General features: G+C 38.5%; 3 protein-coding genes across 4 annotated transcripts; all 3 read left to right on the forward strand.

Moving 5' to 3' along the window:
- The first annotated feature begins 767 nt into the window (after nt 1-767).
- Nucleotides 768-6038, forward strand: tal2 (T-cell acute lymphocytic leukemia 2). Of its 2 annotated transcripts, XM_051680661.1 has the most exons (3): nt 768-1039; nt 1385-1725; nt 5902-6038. In XM_051680661.1, coding segments are annotated over exons 2-3 (327 nt in total). In that variant the 5' UTR covers nt 768-1039; nt 1385-1399; the 3' UTR covers nt 5903-6038. The 2 variants fall into 2 exon arrangements, with proteins under 2 accessions (XP_051536621.1, XP_051536614.1); XM_051680654.1 differs by lacking the exon at nt 5902-6038 and having other exon boundaries at nt 1385-4229.
- A 792-nt stretch (nt 6039-6830) lies between these two features.
- Nucleotides 6831-12724, forward strand: LOC127430305 (UDP-glucuronosyltransferase 2C1-like). The gene is made up of 6 exons (XM_051680030.1): nt 6831-7547; nt 7661-7809; nt 9093-9224; nt 9470-9557; nt 9968-10187; nt 10346-12724. The coding sequence occupies exons 1-6, from the start codon at nt 6839-6841 to the stop codon at nt 10626-10628; spliced, it is 1581 nt and encodes a 526-aa protein (XP_051535990.1). The 5' UTR covers nt 6831-6838; the 3' UTR covers nt 10629-12724.
- A 4070-nt stretch (nt 12725-16794) lies between these two features.
- LOC127430669 (UDP-glucuronosyltransferase 2C1-like) lies at nt 16795-17662 on the forward strand. Its single transcript, XM_051680616.1, has 2 exons — nt 16795-17088; nt 17216-17662. Exons 1-2 carry the CDS (start codon nt 16946-16948, stop codon nt 17496-17498), a joined length of 426 nt encoding a protein of 141 aa, XP_051536576.1. The 5' UTR covers nt 16795-16945; the 3' UTR covers nt 17499-17662.
- The last annotated feature ends 27 nt before the right edge of the window (nt 17663-17689 follow it).

The raw sequence follows: 17689 nt of genomic DNA on the forward strand, positions 1-17689 counted from the left end.
AGTAAATCGACAGCATTAAAGTTTGCCAGAAAATATCTGTAATGTGAAAAAAATAAAAGCTGACATTTAAAGAAAGGGGTAAATATATTAAACGCATTAAAATATACTATTCTAAATCATGGGTTAGAATGAGTACATCAAAAAGGGAAATATGTGTCTGTTTGAAACTATTTAAAACAGGGATGCAAACTACTCAACTATAGTCACCTTTTCTGAAGCTAATTTGCCCAAATTATTTGGTAAAATTTTCTACATTTTTCCTATTAAAATCACTTGAAAGGGTTCCTTTAAGCTTAGACACTTAAAAGCTTTAAATACAACAAAATAACTTACAGTACAACAATCAAATCTACAACTGGGATCCCTGCTATGACTTGCTCATCCCTCATGAGTTTGCATCCCTGTTAAAAGCAAGACATAAAAATGTTGGTACTGGGATATACAGTATAGTTGAAAAAATGTTAAATTAATTCTTTAGTTGAAGACTTAATGTATGAGACATACACTTTCTAGTCTATTTAATATAATTCACTTGGTTTCTACACTACACCACAATTTGTTTTACATGTGTGGTTTGTTACAAACTGGATTTTCTTAGTATTTAGTCCCCAAATGCTGTAGCTGTGAATGTCAACATGATCTATTATGTTAATCGATTTAAGTGCATTAATGGCAGATGTAAAAATAATTCAGGGGGTACTCAGCCCCCAGCCCTCCCACTGCAACGTCACACAACCGCATGACTATAAAAATAAGAGGCACAAGCCAAACCCCACCCCTCCCTCATATCCGATCTCTTTCACCCTCGTGTCGGTCTAAGGAGATTGTTAAAGGGCTTAGCGAATGTCAGAGAGCTGAGAGGGAGAGGATACATACTGGCATATTACTTCTCATCAATATAATTACCTTACAGCACTTTTTAATTATTAAAAAAACTGCCGATTTCACCTGTGACCAGGATTGTTTTTTTGAATTTTCATCCTCTAAATTTCCTGCCCGATGCTCCAACGCTCATAAAGATTAAAGAAAACGGAAAGTGGTAAGATACATTTTTTTCTATCTTGTTGCATTTCTTGCTCGGTTTTTGATTGTTCTCTGTTTTGTTCTATCTATCTATCTATCTATCTATCTTTCTTTCTATCTATCTATCTATCTATCTATCTATATATATATATATATATATATATATATATATATATATATATATATGTATTTATGTATTTATATACCAATTCAAATGTATTTAACTACATTATTAAATAATCTTTTAAAAAAATTAATTAAAAAAAAATTATTAATAGAATGTTTAAGGCATCTTGCTTTTAATTTGACCCATGCTTGTAATATTCAGACCAGTGATATGACCATATCTCTGTTTTTGCAGAAGTGCCGCAGTATCATGACCAGGAAGGTGTTCACCAACACTCGTGAGCGCTGGCGCCAACATAATGTCAATACTGCCTTTGCAGAGCTACGGAAACTCATACCCACTCACCCACCTGAGAAAAAACTCAGTAAGAACGAGATTCTACGGCTGGCAATGCGCTACATCAATTTTCTGGTAACTCTGTTGGGAAATCAGGACGGAGAAACATCAGCTCACTCTCAAGCCGCACTTCTCACACTGCTTACGGGGAACATGCAAAACCTGCGCACTGACCGCACCTGGCACAGCGACACTGACCCACCCTCGCCTGGATCCAGCTGCGACAGTTCAGAAGCATGGTAGACTGGTGTAAATTGATGGTTGCATGAATAGAACTTAAGGATTGTAATTCCTCCTTAATAGAATGTTTATTGGAAGATTTTATGATTGTGACATTGTCAATGTGGTGAAATCAAAGTGCCATTTCCATGGAGACACAGAGCTGAAGGACATTCCAGATTCTGGGATTGTTCATTGTGACTCTGCAGAGATCATTGTGACATCACAATCACTCGTTCCTTCAATGTCGTTTGGAAACAATTGATTTGCGGAAACCCAGAGACTTAAATATAAATGTATTGGCATTATTTGCCAATGCTTCAAAACTGTTGCCATTTGTAATTGAGCGGAGACCCTGAGCAACATATGCATTGTCAAGGATGCACTTTATAAGCATCTCCCCAGTACTTTTTAGTATTTATATAATTTAATTTCTTTGTCTGAATGAACATGTTCCTGATTGAAAAACCTCTCTAGATTTGAAACTTAAATATATTTGATTGTATTTAATTTTATTTTTTATTTAATATTTATGCTACACTCAAAAAATATTGTAACATTTTTTAAGGTTTACACATATCAATGTCATAACAAAATTCCATTAAATGGAATTGTGGAATTTTTACCTAAATTAAATTAATGAAACCTAAAATATTTAGTTTTTAAGATTACTCAGTTTAATTTGATGAATTTTGTTATGAAATTGAAATGTGTAAATCCTAAAAAAATCTATATTCTAATTTATTTGATGGAAAATACTATCTTTTAAACTACTCTGCATTCAGTAACGTTTTGCCAAAGATAGTTTTTGTGCATTCGTTATTCAGAATTGTAGAATGTTTGTCCTCATTCATTGTTTTACATGAAAATCTTTATTTATTGTATTAATTTATTAATAAAAAAAAACTAATTTAGACCTTCTGAAAATTGACTAGAATATTTAATCAGCCTTCGTCAGATTAATCAAAATGGCTTATTGGTCCATGTGCCTATTGGTCCATTCTAAGCTCTCTGATTGGCTATTCTGCAGTGGTCAGAGAATTGTCCACTGCAGAGACTGTTTAAGAGCAGTGTGACCATAGCGGTGACCTCTGTAGTGTCCAGGCTACATGAGAGAGGGGATTGTGGACACAGCTTAACTTTTGGTCTAATGCCAGAGGTCATCTTGGAGTCAAAATCCACACTCGCCAGTGACCAATCAGGCAAACAAAGAGAGAGTGTGTATGTTTGTGTTACGATCAAACATCAGTAGCCTATAGAAAATCTATTGTAACTGATTTTAGTTTGAGATAATAAAAAAATGAAAAAAGAAAAAAAAAACGATTGGTTTATACACAGTTGATGTTGATACACATTTTTCACCCCATAAAGAAAACAAAGGCATAAAGAAGCATTTTTTTAAGGCAATTAAAATGTTTAGCACTGTGACATTATTTTCATGACAATTTAGCATGATTTTAGGGTCATTTTCATTACTGTACTGCAGTAATTCACATTTTGGGGGTAAATGTCATGAAAATATCACAATCCTAAAAATTATATGACATGATTTGGGCTAAGTATACAGTATTTAAAACTAAAGGAACATATCACTCATTTGTGTTCAGATCAACTTAGTCCATAGGCTACTGCTTATAAAGTGTAAAATTATATCTAAATCTCGTATAGCTGTTTTAGAGTCATTATTACAGAGGAAAAGAGGGTTTGTGGACAGCTGTTCATACTACTTTACCTCCGTTTTAAAATCTGCAGCTGACCACCCGCTGTACTAATCACCATTTAACACAGCATACAATCACAAACACAAACATGGCAACTTTGATCCTTAAACCAAACACAGAAAACAAAAGCTTATCTGGTGAATGTGTCAGTGTTTACTAATGCTTAGTTAGAAAACTGGTACCCTTCACCCTCTGAGTTCAGTTCTCCAAAAAACACTCATAATGCATCATGACCTTAAATACCTCAAATTAATATTTAAATACTTCACCCAAAAACCCAGAAGTACTGGTAGGCTTACAATATTCCGAGAAGTATCAGTAAAGATAATTACATAATGCAAATGGAAAATACACTCCATACGCTCTCAAATCAAGATCTGCTAAATATTGTGCTAAAATTAGAAGAATATGAGTAGTTGAAATAACTATTTTACAATGTTTAGCATTTGTGTCCTCATATTAATTGAGAGACTACATGGAATATTTGTACTTTTAAAAATGAATTTGTCACACTGTAGGCCCAGTTGATATGAACTAGTGAAGACAAAATGGTAATTAAAATGGTATGAAGTTGTAACTACTGTAGTTACTAACCAAAACAATATATGTCATCCCTTATACTGTACATTCATATAAATTCTAATCTTAAAATGTTTTAAGTGCACGGACACGTTATGCATCAACTACCTAATATATTTCTCCACTGCATCTAAGAATTTCTCCATTGATATATTGTGATGCGCCCTGCTTTTAATGGATAAATCTGCTAAAAAAAAAAAAAAAAACAAGCTTTCAGATTACACTCAAGCTCTATGCATAAACAGCAACTTCTTTAAGGCAAAAGATAGTATGATGAAATAAACAGAATAATTATCAACAATAAATAAACAGAATACATTTCAGCTTCACTAGCACATCATGCTCCTCTTCGTTCCAAGTGTCCTCCTCTCCTGCACTGTTCTACTCCAAGTATGCGGCTAATCTTCTATTGAGTGTGCTTTTCCTTATCGGAGCCCCACACTCTGCCTAAATCTGTTATCACAATGGAGCAGATCATGGGCTTCTCCCCCCCCTCCCTTTCTCACATGCATTCACTCCTGCGCTCCATTGCCCTCCCCGAAAAGCGACTGAATGCAGAAGTGTCTCTGTTGCCAACCGATTAGACCTGATCTCTTTATACGTCTAAACCAATTCACATGCTGCATGTTAAAATTTTCCCACTCTGTCTTGAGCCCCTGTCTCCAAAAAATGGCTGGAGGGGTCATAAATCCTTATATTTGTCCTCAAAAAATAAAGGATGGAAAAGAGAGAGAGAGATGCTGAGGGAAAGAGAGAGGGTAGAAAGTGCTATCTGTGCGAGACAGGAGAGCTGGTTAGAGAGCAGGCAGGTGCATAGCTTGATGGAGGGATGCCCATTGTTGGCTGGACAGCGGCCCTCTCGTCTAGAGCACTTTTTCATGGCACACTGACAATCCAATGATCTGTAATCAGATTAGGCAAATCTATACTTCAAAAAGCAACATTCTGTAACTCACTGAGAAAGAGAGGAAGAAAAGCAAGACATTTTGGATAAGGAGAAAAGTGGCAACCGTCTGAAACATCTGGCTTTTTATAAGCACAGAATCAAACTGTAGGATCAGTGGGTGTATTTTTTCTATGTTAAAATACTTTCTCCTATCCCAGTTTAATGTGCAGAAACAACTGTAAAACATTCACTCTTAGAATGAATTCTCCCAAAGTGTAAACACTGTGGCTTTGTTGCGCATTCAGCGTCGCTTTATGTAAGCACCCCACACAGTAACATCAGGCAATGGTGTGGCTTTGGGACAGGACTATTTGTTGAATTGTCCAATGGATGATGGGGGAGTGTTTAGAAAACCTGTTTGAAAACAGTCATCATTATATTTGCAGTTCTTGTGTTGTGATGCTAGTGCCACAGCAAGAAGACACTTCACCTTCAATGCCCAAAGACGGCTACATTGTAAGCCAGCTATTCGTGGATTGACTTTCTAAAAAAAAACTGTAAACATTGTTCGCTTACTACATTGGTGGCTGTTTGAGCAGCCCGACATTGGCTCATCCAGTGCCCTGAGATTGGAGCGGGACTGCCTTTTTGTCAGAACAGTTATACGTTTAAATATACAGACCAATTAATTTTGTAATTTTGTTGGCTGTTCACGCAAAACACGCTTTTGTGCTCCTCCTTGCTTTGTTCAATCGTTTTTCTATGTAAAAATGTGCTAGATGGACATCTTTGACCGTGGCGTTCAGGGTCTCATTCTGAAGCGCCATGTTAAGAAGTGCTTCAGCTGTTAAAAACATATCTTCTGTGTTCTGTTATATTCGTTATGCTGCATTTAGATTTTTTAGCACAAGGACACATTTGGTGTGAATGGCTCCATATGATGTAAATAATGTTGCCTTATGTACATCTCTTGTTTTTTCATCCTTTCTCTTACTGTATGCATGGGTCAGATTATTATACTTGAAACAGCAGTAAGATTTTCCAGTCACCAGACCTCACAGGACACAAAAACAGGAAGTGGGAAGGGGCCAGCAAGACACTCTAGGGAGGTATTTCCTTACAAACAAATGATCGTTGGATTGTTCGTCTAACTTGTGGATGTATCCCTGGAAAGTATGCATCTCAAGGACATTGTACACTGGGGATATACTCTTTGAAAAAGGACTTATTATAGGAACGGTGAGAACTATCTAAGGATTTGGTGACACTCTCTCACAACCATTAGACTGTTGGATATCGAGACAAAAGACACTTTTATTCTATGGACAGCATTATTGTGTATATTGTCGTGTGTGAGTTTTGCTTTCTGAATGTGTTGTATTCACTGTTGTAAGGACACAGAAGAGAGTGGCGTTCTTACACCAGTGTTTATTTATTCTTTTATCTGCAAATCTTAGACCCCCTTAGTTAGTGTGACTTTGCCGAAGAGGCAGATTGTTACAACCTATTTAGAAACGGTCTTTGTTTTTGGAATTCTGTTTGATCCTGCAACTGGTGCAGATATTAGACACTTGGCCTTTAATGTGCAGCAATAACTATCAGTAAGCCATTTCTAGGTTGACTTCTTGATAAATGTTTAAACACTGTGCCTCTGTGGCGCCTACATAACCACATTGGATCAACCAGTGGTGTGAGTTTGGGGTGGGACTACCTGTTTTTCTGAACAATTGCAGATAGGAATAGATAGATAGACAGACAGACAGATTTCAGTAAAGCATGAACCTGCTCTACCTCTCTCTTTGTCCTTTACAGTTTACCTGAACAAATTATAGATTTTTTCCCCACATGACTTTGCTCTTGTTCTCATTTGTATGCGCGTTAATGATTATACCTGATAGTATATAGTTGAGACAGACTGAGTGAACACACATTCTGTCGCTGATAACCATGAGGTCCATAGCCTGTCTCCTTTCCCTGCTAACTGTGTTTGGTCCTGCAAAATGTGGGAATATTTTAGTCTGGTTTACTGAGGCAAGTCATTGGATTAATCTGAAAATTGTGTTGGAAACACTGATGGACAAAGGACACATTGTTACAGTACTGATGCCAAACGCCACTCTTTACATGGATGTCAGAGAAACGGATCGCTTTTCCTACCAGCATTTTAATGTGTCCATGTCTGCAAATGAACTTCATGATCATTTTGAAAAGATTCTGCACTTCACCATGTACGAGATGGATCAGTTAAACCTTCTGCAGATTCATATCAAGTTTTATGAGATTTTCTCCAAAGATCAGGACATCTGTCTTTTATACTGCGATGGAATTTTGAAATCTTCAGGCTTGATGGACAAATTGCAGCATGGGAAGTTCGACGTCATGCTGGCTGACCCAATCTACGCTTGCAGTGAGATTTTAGCTGAACAGCTGAACATTCCCTTGGTGTACACATTACGATTCTTTATTGCTCACACTGTAGAGCGGATGTGTGGTCAGATACCGGCTCCACCATCATTTGTTCCTGGAGCCATGAGTAAACTCACGGACAAGATGAGCTTTACTGAGCGAATCATCAACATGCTCTTCTACCTTTCTCAAGATGCTTTGGCCATTAGTCTGTGGAAGAAATTTGACAACTACTATACTGAATATTTAGGTGAGTTCAAAACTCTGAAAGACAAATGATCGTGTACATGTACATTGGTGCACAATATACTATACTATCATTTTAATTTACTATGTTTAAAATCTATATCATCATCATTCCAGGACGACCCACTTCATATTGTGAAATGATGGCGAAAGCCGATATCTGGTTAATCAGAACTTACTGGGACTTTGAGTTTCCACGGCCATTCTTGCCCAACTTCAAATACATTGGAGGGATTCACTGTACCCCTGCCAAACCTTTACCCAAGGTACATCTGTCCTGTTAAAATCCCACCAGAGAAATGAATTTCATAATCTTAGAATTTTCGACATTTACGTGCTTTGAATCACAAGTCAAAAATTATTCAAAAAGTGAGTTGTAGTATAACCTGTGTCAGATCCAACTTTTGTCAGTGCTTATTAAAGGAATATTCCAGGTTCAATGCAAGTTAAGCTCAATCAACAGCATTTGTGGCATAATTATGATTACCACAAAAAAATAATTTCGACTTGTCCCATCTTTTCTTTAAAAAAGCAAAAATCAGGTTCCTGGGTAGCTCAGCGAGTAACCACCCCTGGAGTTGTGAGTTCGAATCCAGGGCGTGCTGAGTAACTCCAGCCAGGTCTCCTAAGCAACCAAATTGGCCCGGTTGCTAGGGAGGGTAGAGTCACATGGGGTAACCTCCTCGTGGTCCCTATAATGTGGTTCTCGCTCTCGGTGGGGCGCGTGGTGGGTTGTGCGTGGATGCCGCGGAGAATAGCGTGAAGCCTCCACACGTGCTACATCTCCGCGGTAACGCGCTCAACAAGCCACGTGATAAAATGCTGGATTGACGTCTCAGACGCGAAGGCAACTGAGATTTGTCCTCTGCCACCCATATTGAGGCGAGTCACTATGCCACCACGAGGACTTAGGCCAATTTTTGGAGGCTTTAAAGGCAGAAATGTAAAGCTTATAATTATATAAATGCACTTACGTTAATTCTTCTGTTAAAACTCATGTACTATTTGAGCTGTAAAATGTTTTAAATTGTAATTTTTTACAGTCATTTTAGGATTCATTGACATTACATCATCATGGCAATGAAGTTGTAAAACTGGCTATAACTTTACAAAGAAAAGTTTATTACGTGATTTTATTACACAAAAATCATATTAGCACATGTATTGTTTGTCTTGTGGCTATATCTTTGAAACAGTGAGTATTTTTTAAGTTTACAGATTGGCCCTATTCACTTCCATTGTAAGTGCCTTACTGTAACCCATATTTTCGCTTTTTTTAAAGAAAAGGAGGAGCAAGTCAAAAAACTTTTTGTTGTAATTAATATTATGCCACAAATGCTGTCCATTGATCTTAACTTCTATTGAACCTGGAATATTCCTTTAAGAATGTTTCAGTGTCTTAAGCAAATGCCTCAAAAGCTCCATATAGGTAAGTGTATGTATTAGAAATGATCATTCCCCTATCTGTCCTGTGTGTAATCATGTATTTGTGCGCATTTTAATAGTAGTCTTTCTTTTTTCTTTTTCTTTTTTTCTTTCATGTGCATAGGATATGGAGGTGTTTGTGCAGAGTTCAGGTGATGATGGGATAGTGGTGTTCACTCTTGGATCCATGATAAACAACATTACCAAAGAGAGGAGCAATATAATCGCCTCTGCACTGGCACAGATACCTCAAAAGGTCACTTGGCTTCTTACATGCTTTCTTCTTTTCCTTCCATTTTTGTATGAACAAATGAACCCTGTTTCTTGATGATTTCATTGTAATGTGTAAGAGTGGAACACTCCAGTCAAATACATTTCACAGATCATCTTGATTAATTTTGGTGTGCTTTAATAAAACTCCTAAGTCAGGTAATAATTCTCTAAAATGCACTTGTCATCTGTATGCTAAACAGCTGAGATTGAGGCTCTGTACATGTGCAGGTCTTATGGAGATACGCTGGAGAGAAGCCAGAGACTCTTAGTGAGAACACCAGAATCTATGACTGGATCCCTCAGAATGACTTATTGGGTTTGTGTTTCAATTTATGAGAGTATATACATTTTTATATTTAAAATATATATTGTACAGTATAACTGTAATATTCTGTATCAGAATCAAAATATAATCTATGTGAGTACAGTATGTGAACGCAAATGCGTCTAGCTAAGCAAACTCAATTTCAAGCATTGCCCTCAGAAATGGCATTCTTATCACAACACAAGAATGCATTTGAAAGTAACTATCGCCCCCTTGAGTACACAAGAATACATGCTTAGGGTGTACTAATGAGACTACGTGCTGACCAAGCATTTGTGCCTGCTTTTATGTACTTGAGTAGAGTACGATTCAGGTCTCAGATAAACGAATGTCTTGATGGTGCTTTTTCTACCCAAGCAAAAGAATGCTCTCTATTTATCCATGTTTGTTTCCTGATTCAGGTCACCCCAAAACTAGAGCTTTCATCACTCACGGTGGCACAAATGGCATCTATGAGGCCATATATCATGGTGTTCCAATGGTCGGGATTCCCTTGTTTGCGGACCAGCCAGATAACTTGGTCCATATGAAGGCCAAGGGGGCTGCTGTTATCATGGACTTCAACAGCATGCAGACTCAAGACCTGGTGGACGGACTCAACGCTGTCATTAAGGACCCCTCGTGAGTTGACTGTGGTATCATTGTACAACAGTACTATGAACTTCAATAGATATTTTGAGTTCTCTCCGAGAATGAGATGAAGTTTAATGCTTAGCATTATGTGGTAGCAATGTGTACACAGACATATTACAATATCTTTCTTGCTCTTTATTCCACAGGTATAAAAAGAATGCCATGCGTTTGTCCAGGATTCATCATGACAGACCAATTAAGCCTTTGGATGAGGCCGTGTTCTGGATAGAGTTTGTCATGCGTAATAAGGGTGCTAAACACCTGCGTGTGGAGGCCCATAACCTTACCTGGTACCAGTACCACTGTCTGGATGTGTTTGCTTTTCTCATCACTATAGTGACTGTAGTCCTCTATATCTTCTATAAAATGTGTAAATACTTCATAATGCGTTGCTGTTTTAGATCAAAGCATAAAAGCAAAAAAGAGTGATTAGACTTCTTTCTTCTTTGAACATTCTGTGTGCTAAATAGTTTTACATGCTTGATTAAAACACGAGACTGAACATTCAGCTGTATATTACTTTTAAGAACTTAAAAATAACCATAATTGTGCTCTAGTTCTGATTATGCATGATCAGTAAGCAATACTTTGCTGCCTCTAGTGGACATAACAGGTTCAGTAGTGTAGTCTAGTATGCCCTCTATATGCTGTATGCCCACCTATCTTTCTTAGAATTTTATGTATGCCCACCTAAAATAAGTGATGATACGTATGGCCACCAGAACAACGAGTAGGATTTTGACCCGGAACTTTTTCAATCTACTAACGCGAGCACCACTGAGTGAATTGTGTTTTTCGTTTTTAAGTGTACAGAGATTCTCTCTAAACGCGCACTTAGCTGCGGGAGGTGGGAGCGCAGCTAGGGATGGGTGGATCGATCCTAAAATATCGATACTTACGATAATGATGTTGTATCAAAAAAATCGATCTCACACAAAAATATTGATTCTAAAAAACATTTTTAATCTAGGGATATTATTATTTGGTTACCATGAACATGAACAATAATCATAAGCTTCAAAGTGAAATAAAAGGTTTAGGCTATATTAGCAAATGCAGGATGGGAACTATTTCTTCTTCCGCTCATCTTAACATGCATGCTGAAAGACACAAACAGACAAGTGCTTGTGCCGTCACAATGCTCGTTCAAAAAAGAGGGATCAGTGCCATGTAGAGGTAATGATAGAAAATCAGAGAAACAACTTCTGGAGTAAATTCACACTAAAATAACAACATATCTAAAGGTAACATTTCTTATTTGTTATAATTTTATAATTGTGTGTAATTGTTGTTAATAAGTAATTACTACAGTAATATTGTAGTTAATTGTGTGGTAACCATGTTTTAACTAAATACCTTGGTTAAACTATACATTTATGCATTTGGCAGATGCTTTTATCCAAAGCGACTTACATTGCACTTATTACAGGGACAATCCCCCTGGAGCAACCTGGAGTTAAGTGCCTTGCTCAAGGACACAATGTTGATGGCTGTGGGGATCGAACCAACAACCTTCTGATTACCAGTTATGTGTTCTAGCCCACCTCGCCACCACCACTCAACTATAGTTACTGTAGTAAAACCATGGTTCAATTTTGTAGGGGTAAACAAAACAGAAGTCTAATAATTTTCTGTTTAGGCTCACAAATGAAAAAAAATGACTTTTTAAAATGACTTGAATTATGACCCATTTTATCCCAAGAAATCACGAGAATTTAAAAAAAAAAAATATTAATAGAAGTATCGATATCGGTATTGGTATCGGTATCGACGATATTGGACTTGAAATTATTGATATCGGATTGAAAAGAAAATAAGTGGTATCGCCCATCCCTAGATGGCACAGGCAAGACAGATGCGTTATTATTTTCCCCACCCATTTTCTGTATTCGGATTGGCTACTAAGAGCTACTCACAATCGGTCTGCGATTGAGCAGCTGAGAAGTCGTTTCAAACAAACAGCCACTAAGTTTGAAGTTCAGTGTGAATTTTAAATGGTTAATATTAAACAAGACAAAACTATCACATGCATTTAAATCAGCTGTTTACTGCTTTGTAACATTGCAGCTTCCAGTGTATGAACGTGAGTGTGTTTTTAACCTCTTCTGTCCTATACAACTGATAGACCTATTTACTATACAGTATATTCCATATAGCTAAATATACGATATGTGACATAATTTTTCACTTCTTTTCTATAAGTTATTATCATTAATTAATTCTGCAATTCGTTTTTTTTTTATTTTTTTTATTAAAAATAATATTATTTCAAATTAACAATTAGAACAAAGGAATAGTTCACCCAAAAATAAAAATTCTCTCATCATTTACTCACCCTCATGTCATCCCAGATGTGTATGACTTTCTTTCTTCACCAGAACACAAATGAAGATTTTTATAGAAGAATATTTCAGCTCTGTAGGTCTATACAATAATGATTTGATTTGATTTGATTTGATTTGATTTGATTTGATTTACAATTACAATTAATTTGATTTCAGTAAATAAAAATTTCCATACATGTATTCTTCTTGTACTCTTTTTATCTAAAACTGAATTTGTTCACATTCCATATCTACATAAAAATGTATTTCTTTTCCACAGCATTCTTAGAAAAGTCTGAAATAGTTAATTACAAAAAAATACATAGGCCTATTCTCTCATGGGAAGTGATAGTTACCTTGATATTTTACATTCTAATATTTGGCATAAAGTGAAACCATACTGTAGATATGGGAGCCAGGCAAAATCGGTTTGTCATAGGAAAAAAAATCTCATTCATATCACTCATTAATTTTCAGGACAAAGTGATGTCACATATAACTAATTATTTTCTTTCCAGTACATTTATTCAGCCATTTACTATTAATAAAATGAAAAAACACAAATAGTTTTTCAACTGTCGGAATGGCAAAGTGTCAGAAGTTAGAATCACCCAAATGCCTTATCCTGAAGGTGGATAAGATAACCATCCAATCAGAAGGCATCGTCAATCTGGTGACATATAGACAACTGTCGTCCAATCATTTGATGTCTAATTACATAATATCAATAGCTGGAGTTGCCGGAAAACAGGTGGGAAAAAAATGAGCTGATCCACCAATCAGAACGTTCATTTCAGATGCCATTGAATAATTCCAATCATATTTTCCATTTCAGTAAGGGGCAGGACATTTCCGGCATCTGCTGGTGCACAAGCATCCCTGAAGTAATCATAATTTGCGCTGTAAATTTATTTCCCTGCTAAATGAAAATATTGCCTATATTTATAAGCCTATATCTACAATTATAAGCCTATACATTTAAATTTAACTTATGCAATTAAACTTTGTGAAAATACTGCATGTTATTGCAACCATGCTAGTTTTGATGCTCTTCACAGATGCTGGACAACTGTCCTGTAATTACATCAAATGAATAATTTTTTTGGTAAGAAAAATAAAAAAAAACAATCTTCTCCTCATGATTGCCTGAAACCCTCAGACTAACCGGGACTGTGGCTTGAGTGATGGTGAAAAGAGTGTCCTCCATCAGAGAGAAGATGGGAATGGGAGGTTCCATGGGTCTCAGCTGGATGCCCCATAAAGCGGCCGCTTCCGAGTCCATGATACTACCTTCAGCTCCTGAATCAACATGGGTGAAAATCCTCCCCAATTCTCCCCAGGTGATGGTAACTGGGAGACCTGTTTCCATGGCGGAGGACTTGGTGTGGTTAGTGGCACTCATCAGCAGTCTTCGCTTAACCGATGAGCGCCGCTCTTTTACTGGGCATGTTGCCAGTAAGTGTCCGGTGCTACTGCAGTACAAGCAAAGTCCCTGAAGCATTCTTCTCTCTCTCTCCTATCTGGACAAGTGGGTGCGATTGACTTGCACTGGCTCCTCCTCCAAAGATACTCTAGCAGGACCAGGGGAGCAGGAACAGCGTGATCTGCACCGCATTCCCGGGGAACTAGTCTGGGCCATCGACGAAGGGTAATCCACTTTAATGGAAAGCTCAACCAGAGCGTTGAATGCCTTGTGTAAGTCCAGAGCATAGATTTCGTCAAGAGTCTCCTCGGATAACCCGTGGAAGAAGTGATCCCACATGGCCTGCTCGTTCCATCCACATGAAGTAGCCAAGTTGCGAAAGTCTATGGCGTAATCAGACACCGCTCTGCTGCCCTGGTGTAATTCTGACAGTAGACGGGCCACCTCCCGTCCTTGCACAAAGCAGTCTAATACCTTGCGCATCTCAGCGGAGAAGTTCTGAAGTGTGGCACAGAAGGGTAGTTTGTTCTCCCAGCCTGCAGTTCCCCAGTCGCGGGCACGCCCAGTGAGTAGCGTAATGATGAACGTCACTGTGGCTTCCTCTGATAGATAAGAATAGGGTTGGAGAGACAGCACTAGTGAACACTGTGATAGGAAGGCTCTACAAGTATCAGAGTTACCATCATAGGGAGATAGCAGGTTTAATCGCCAGATTCAAAAATGGATATGGGTAGCAGAGGCGGAGGCAGGGGTTCTGGTGCAGTTGGTTCTGGAGGCTGGTGAAGTTGTTGAACCTGCATGGACAGATTTGCCATCTGAGTTCCAAGAGCCTCCAGTGTTTGACTTATGGCTTTCAATTGATCTGAATGCCTGCTCAGCAATGCTCCTTGTTGGGAGTGTGCCGTCCGTACAAGATTCTCATCCACTGGATCCATAATGATTGGATTGAAATGTCAGGATTCACAAGTCGGGAGCCAAAAGCTGGATGAACTCAAAATCTGGTTTATTGAAGGACAGAAAAAGCAGGCAAAGTCATTCAAAAAACACTGCATCCACAGTATGGGGGAAATAAGCAGACAGACACACAAAGGACAGATGATCACTGGAACTCGGTGGAGGGCTCACGGTGCAAGGCGTCCCTCCATGAGAGAAGAGACAGCGAGTCGGATACTGCTCCAACTCAGGTGAGAAGAGAAATGGGCAGGGACCACGGGATTCATGTGCTCTGGAGGAGGCAATCAGAGGCACACACACCGGGATAGCAGAGAGAGAGAGGATTAAACTGGGAATTCCTCAGAACTGCACTGACAGAATCCGACACAAAGACAGAATGAAACGAGAGACTAAATGGGGAAACATAACGAGACCCAGGTGTGAGCAATGACAGACACCCGGCCGCGGTAATCAGTAATCCGTGACACGTGTGCACCGACAACGCACACAGCTTGGGTAACGCCATAAATAATGTCATAAATATATAATGCCATGAATAGTTTTGATTTAACAATTAACTACATACATAAACATAAAAAAGCTACATCAATATTTGGTGTGACTACCTTTGCCTTCAAAAAAGCACAAATTCTCCTACGTACACCTGGACACAGTTTTTCTTGGTTGTTGACAGATAGGATGTTCCAAGTTTCTTGGAAAATTTGCGAAAGTTCTTTTATCTATTTAGGCTGTCTCAATTGCTTCTGTCTCTTTATGTAATCCCACACTGACTCAATGTTCAGTGGGGGCTCTATGGGGGCCATGCCATCTGTTGCAGGGCTTCCTGTTCTTCTATTATATTCTATTTTATTTGCAAAAGGAATGTTTTGGAGTCTATAATTTATATTTCCAATTGACACACTAAAGCTGGAGATAAATAAATAACCATCTTAAGACAAATGTTTTTGTGAAACATCTTATGTGTCTAAGACTTTTACACAGTACTGTATATACATGCTGATGACCCAAAAATGATGACCACTCACAGGTGAAGCAAATAACATTGATCATCTCCTAACAAGGCCGTATGTCATGGTAAGCGAACAATCAGTTCTCGAAGTCAACATTTTGAATGCATAAGTAATGAGCAGGAGTAAATACCTGAGCAACTTTGACAAGGGCTAAATTGTTATGGCCCGACGACTGTGTCAGAGCATCTCTGAAACAGCAAGGTTTGTGGGGTTGTCCAGATCAGCAGTAGTGAATACCTACCGAGAGTGGTCCGAGGAGGAACAAACCACAAACCGGCGACCCGGTGTTGGGTGCCCAAGACTCATCAATGCGCGATGGCAACAAAGGCTATCCCGTCTGGTCTGAACCGACAGAAGGTCAGATGGTTACGTGAGGAATGTGTCACAACACAGTGCATCGCACCTTGCTGCGTATTGGGGATGCATAGCCGCAGACTGGTCAGAATGCCCATGATGACCACGTCCACCATCAAAAGTGCCTAAAATGGGCACGTGAGCGTCAGAACTGGAACTTAGAGCAGTGGAAGAAGATTGCCTGGTCTGATGATTCACGTTTTCTTTTACATCACGTGGACAGCCATGTACATGGATGGTTGTGTACGTGTGCGGTGTTTACCTGGGGAAGTGATGGCACCAGGATGCACTGTGGGAAGACGACAAGTCGGTAGAGGGAGTGTGATGCTCTGGGCAATGTTCTGCTGGGAAATCTTGTCCGGCCATTCATGTGGACGTCAATTTGACACATACCACCTACCTAAATATTGTTGCAGACCAGGTTCACCCCTTCATGGCAATGGTATTCCCTGATGGCAGTGGCCTCTTTCAGCAGGATAATGCACCCTGCCACACTGCACACATTGTTTATTTGGATTGTGTTACAATTTGTAAGAGTTAAATACATTTTACATGATTATTAACATTGTATAAATTATCTGACTCTTGCCGTATCCTGATTCATGTCACCGCAAAACCAAAGCATTCATCACTCATGGGGGAATTCATGGCATATATGAGGCCATATATCATGGTGTTCTGATGATCAGGATCCTCTTGTTTGCAGACCAGACAGATAACTTGGTCCATATAAAGGCCAAGTGGGCTGCTGTTGTAATGGACTTTAACAGAATGCAGACTCAAAACCTGGTGGATGGACTAAATGCTGTCATTAACAACCCCTCGTGAGTTGACTATGGACTATGCAGAATTTATTCATTGAGTTCACTTTGAAAATGAGTTGTTTTAACATTAGAGATGGATGGATTGGATTGATTGATTGTCTTATTCTGTCTTGTGTTTATTCCACAGGTATAAAGAGAATGCCATGCGTTTGTCCAGGACTCATCATGACAGACCAAGGAAACCATTGGATGAGGCAGTGTTCTGGATAGAGTTTATCATGCGTAATAAGGGTGCTAAACACCTGCGTGTGGAGGCCCATAGCCTTACCTGGTACCAGTACCACTGTCTGGATGTGTTCGCTTTTCTCATCACTATAGTGACTGTAGTCCTCTACATCTTCTATAAAATGTGTAAATACTTCATAATGCGTTGCTGTTTTAGATCAAAGCATAAAAGCAAAAAAGAGTGAGAAGACTTCATTGCACTAAACATTTTGTCTCTCCACCCCTGTGACATATGTTTATCAAAACCTTTTCAATTGAAATAAGGTAAAAATGCTGAGAAAATATAAACACTTTGACATGAGCCCTAACTTTAATTCATTTTAACACTACTGTTCCAAACCAGATGTGACAACACTTGGGTGGTTATAAAGTCTTA

Source organism: Myxocyprinus asiaticus, chromosome 3, assembly GCF_019703515.2.
Source record: "Myxocyprinus asiaticus isolate MX2 ecotype Aquarium Trade chromosome 3, UBuf_Myxa_2, whole genome shotgun sequence".
Lineage (NCBI taxonomy): Eukaryota > Metazoa > Chordata > Actinopteri > Cypriniformes > Catostomidae > Myxocyprinus > Myxocyprinus asiaticus.

Coding starts and splice junctions, on each gene's coding strand:
- tal2 (XM_051680654.1), top strand. CDS start 1,400: ATGACCAGGAAGGTGTTCACCAACACTCGTGAGCGCTGGCGCCAACAT.
- LOC127430305 (XM_051680030.1), top strand. CDS start 6,839: ATGAGGTCCATAGCCTGTCTCCTTTCCCTGCTAACTGTGTTTGGTCCT. Junction 9,225..9,469: donor TGGCACAGATACCTCAAAAG/GTCACTTGGCTT, acceptor GTACATGTGCAG/GTCTTATGGAGATACGCTGG. Junction 9,558..9,967: donor CCCTCAGAATGACTTATTGG/GTTTGTGTTTCA, acceptor TTCCTGATTCAG/GTCACCCCAAAACTAGAGCT.
- LOC127430669 (XM_051680616.1), top strand. CDS start 16,946: ATGATCAGGATCCTCTTGTTTGCAGACCAGACAGATAACTTGGTCCAT. Junction 17,089..17,215: donor GCTGTCATTAACAACCCCTC/GTGAGTTGACTA, acceptor TTTATTCCACAG/GTATAAAGAGAATGCCATGC.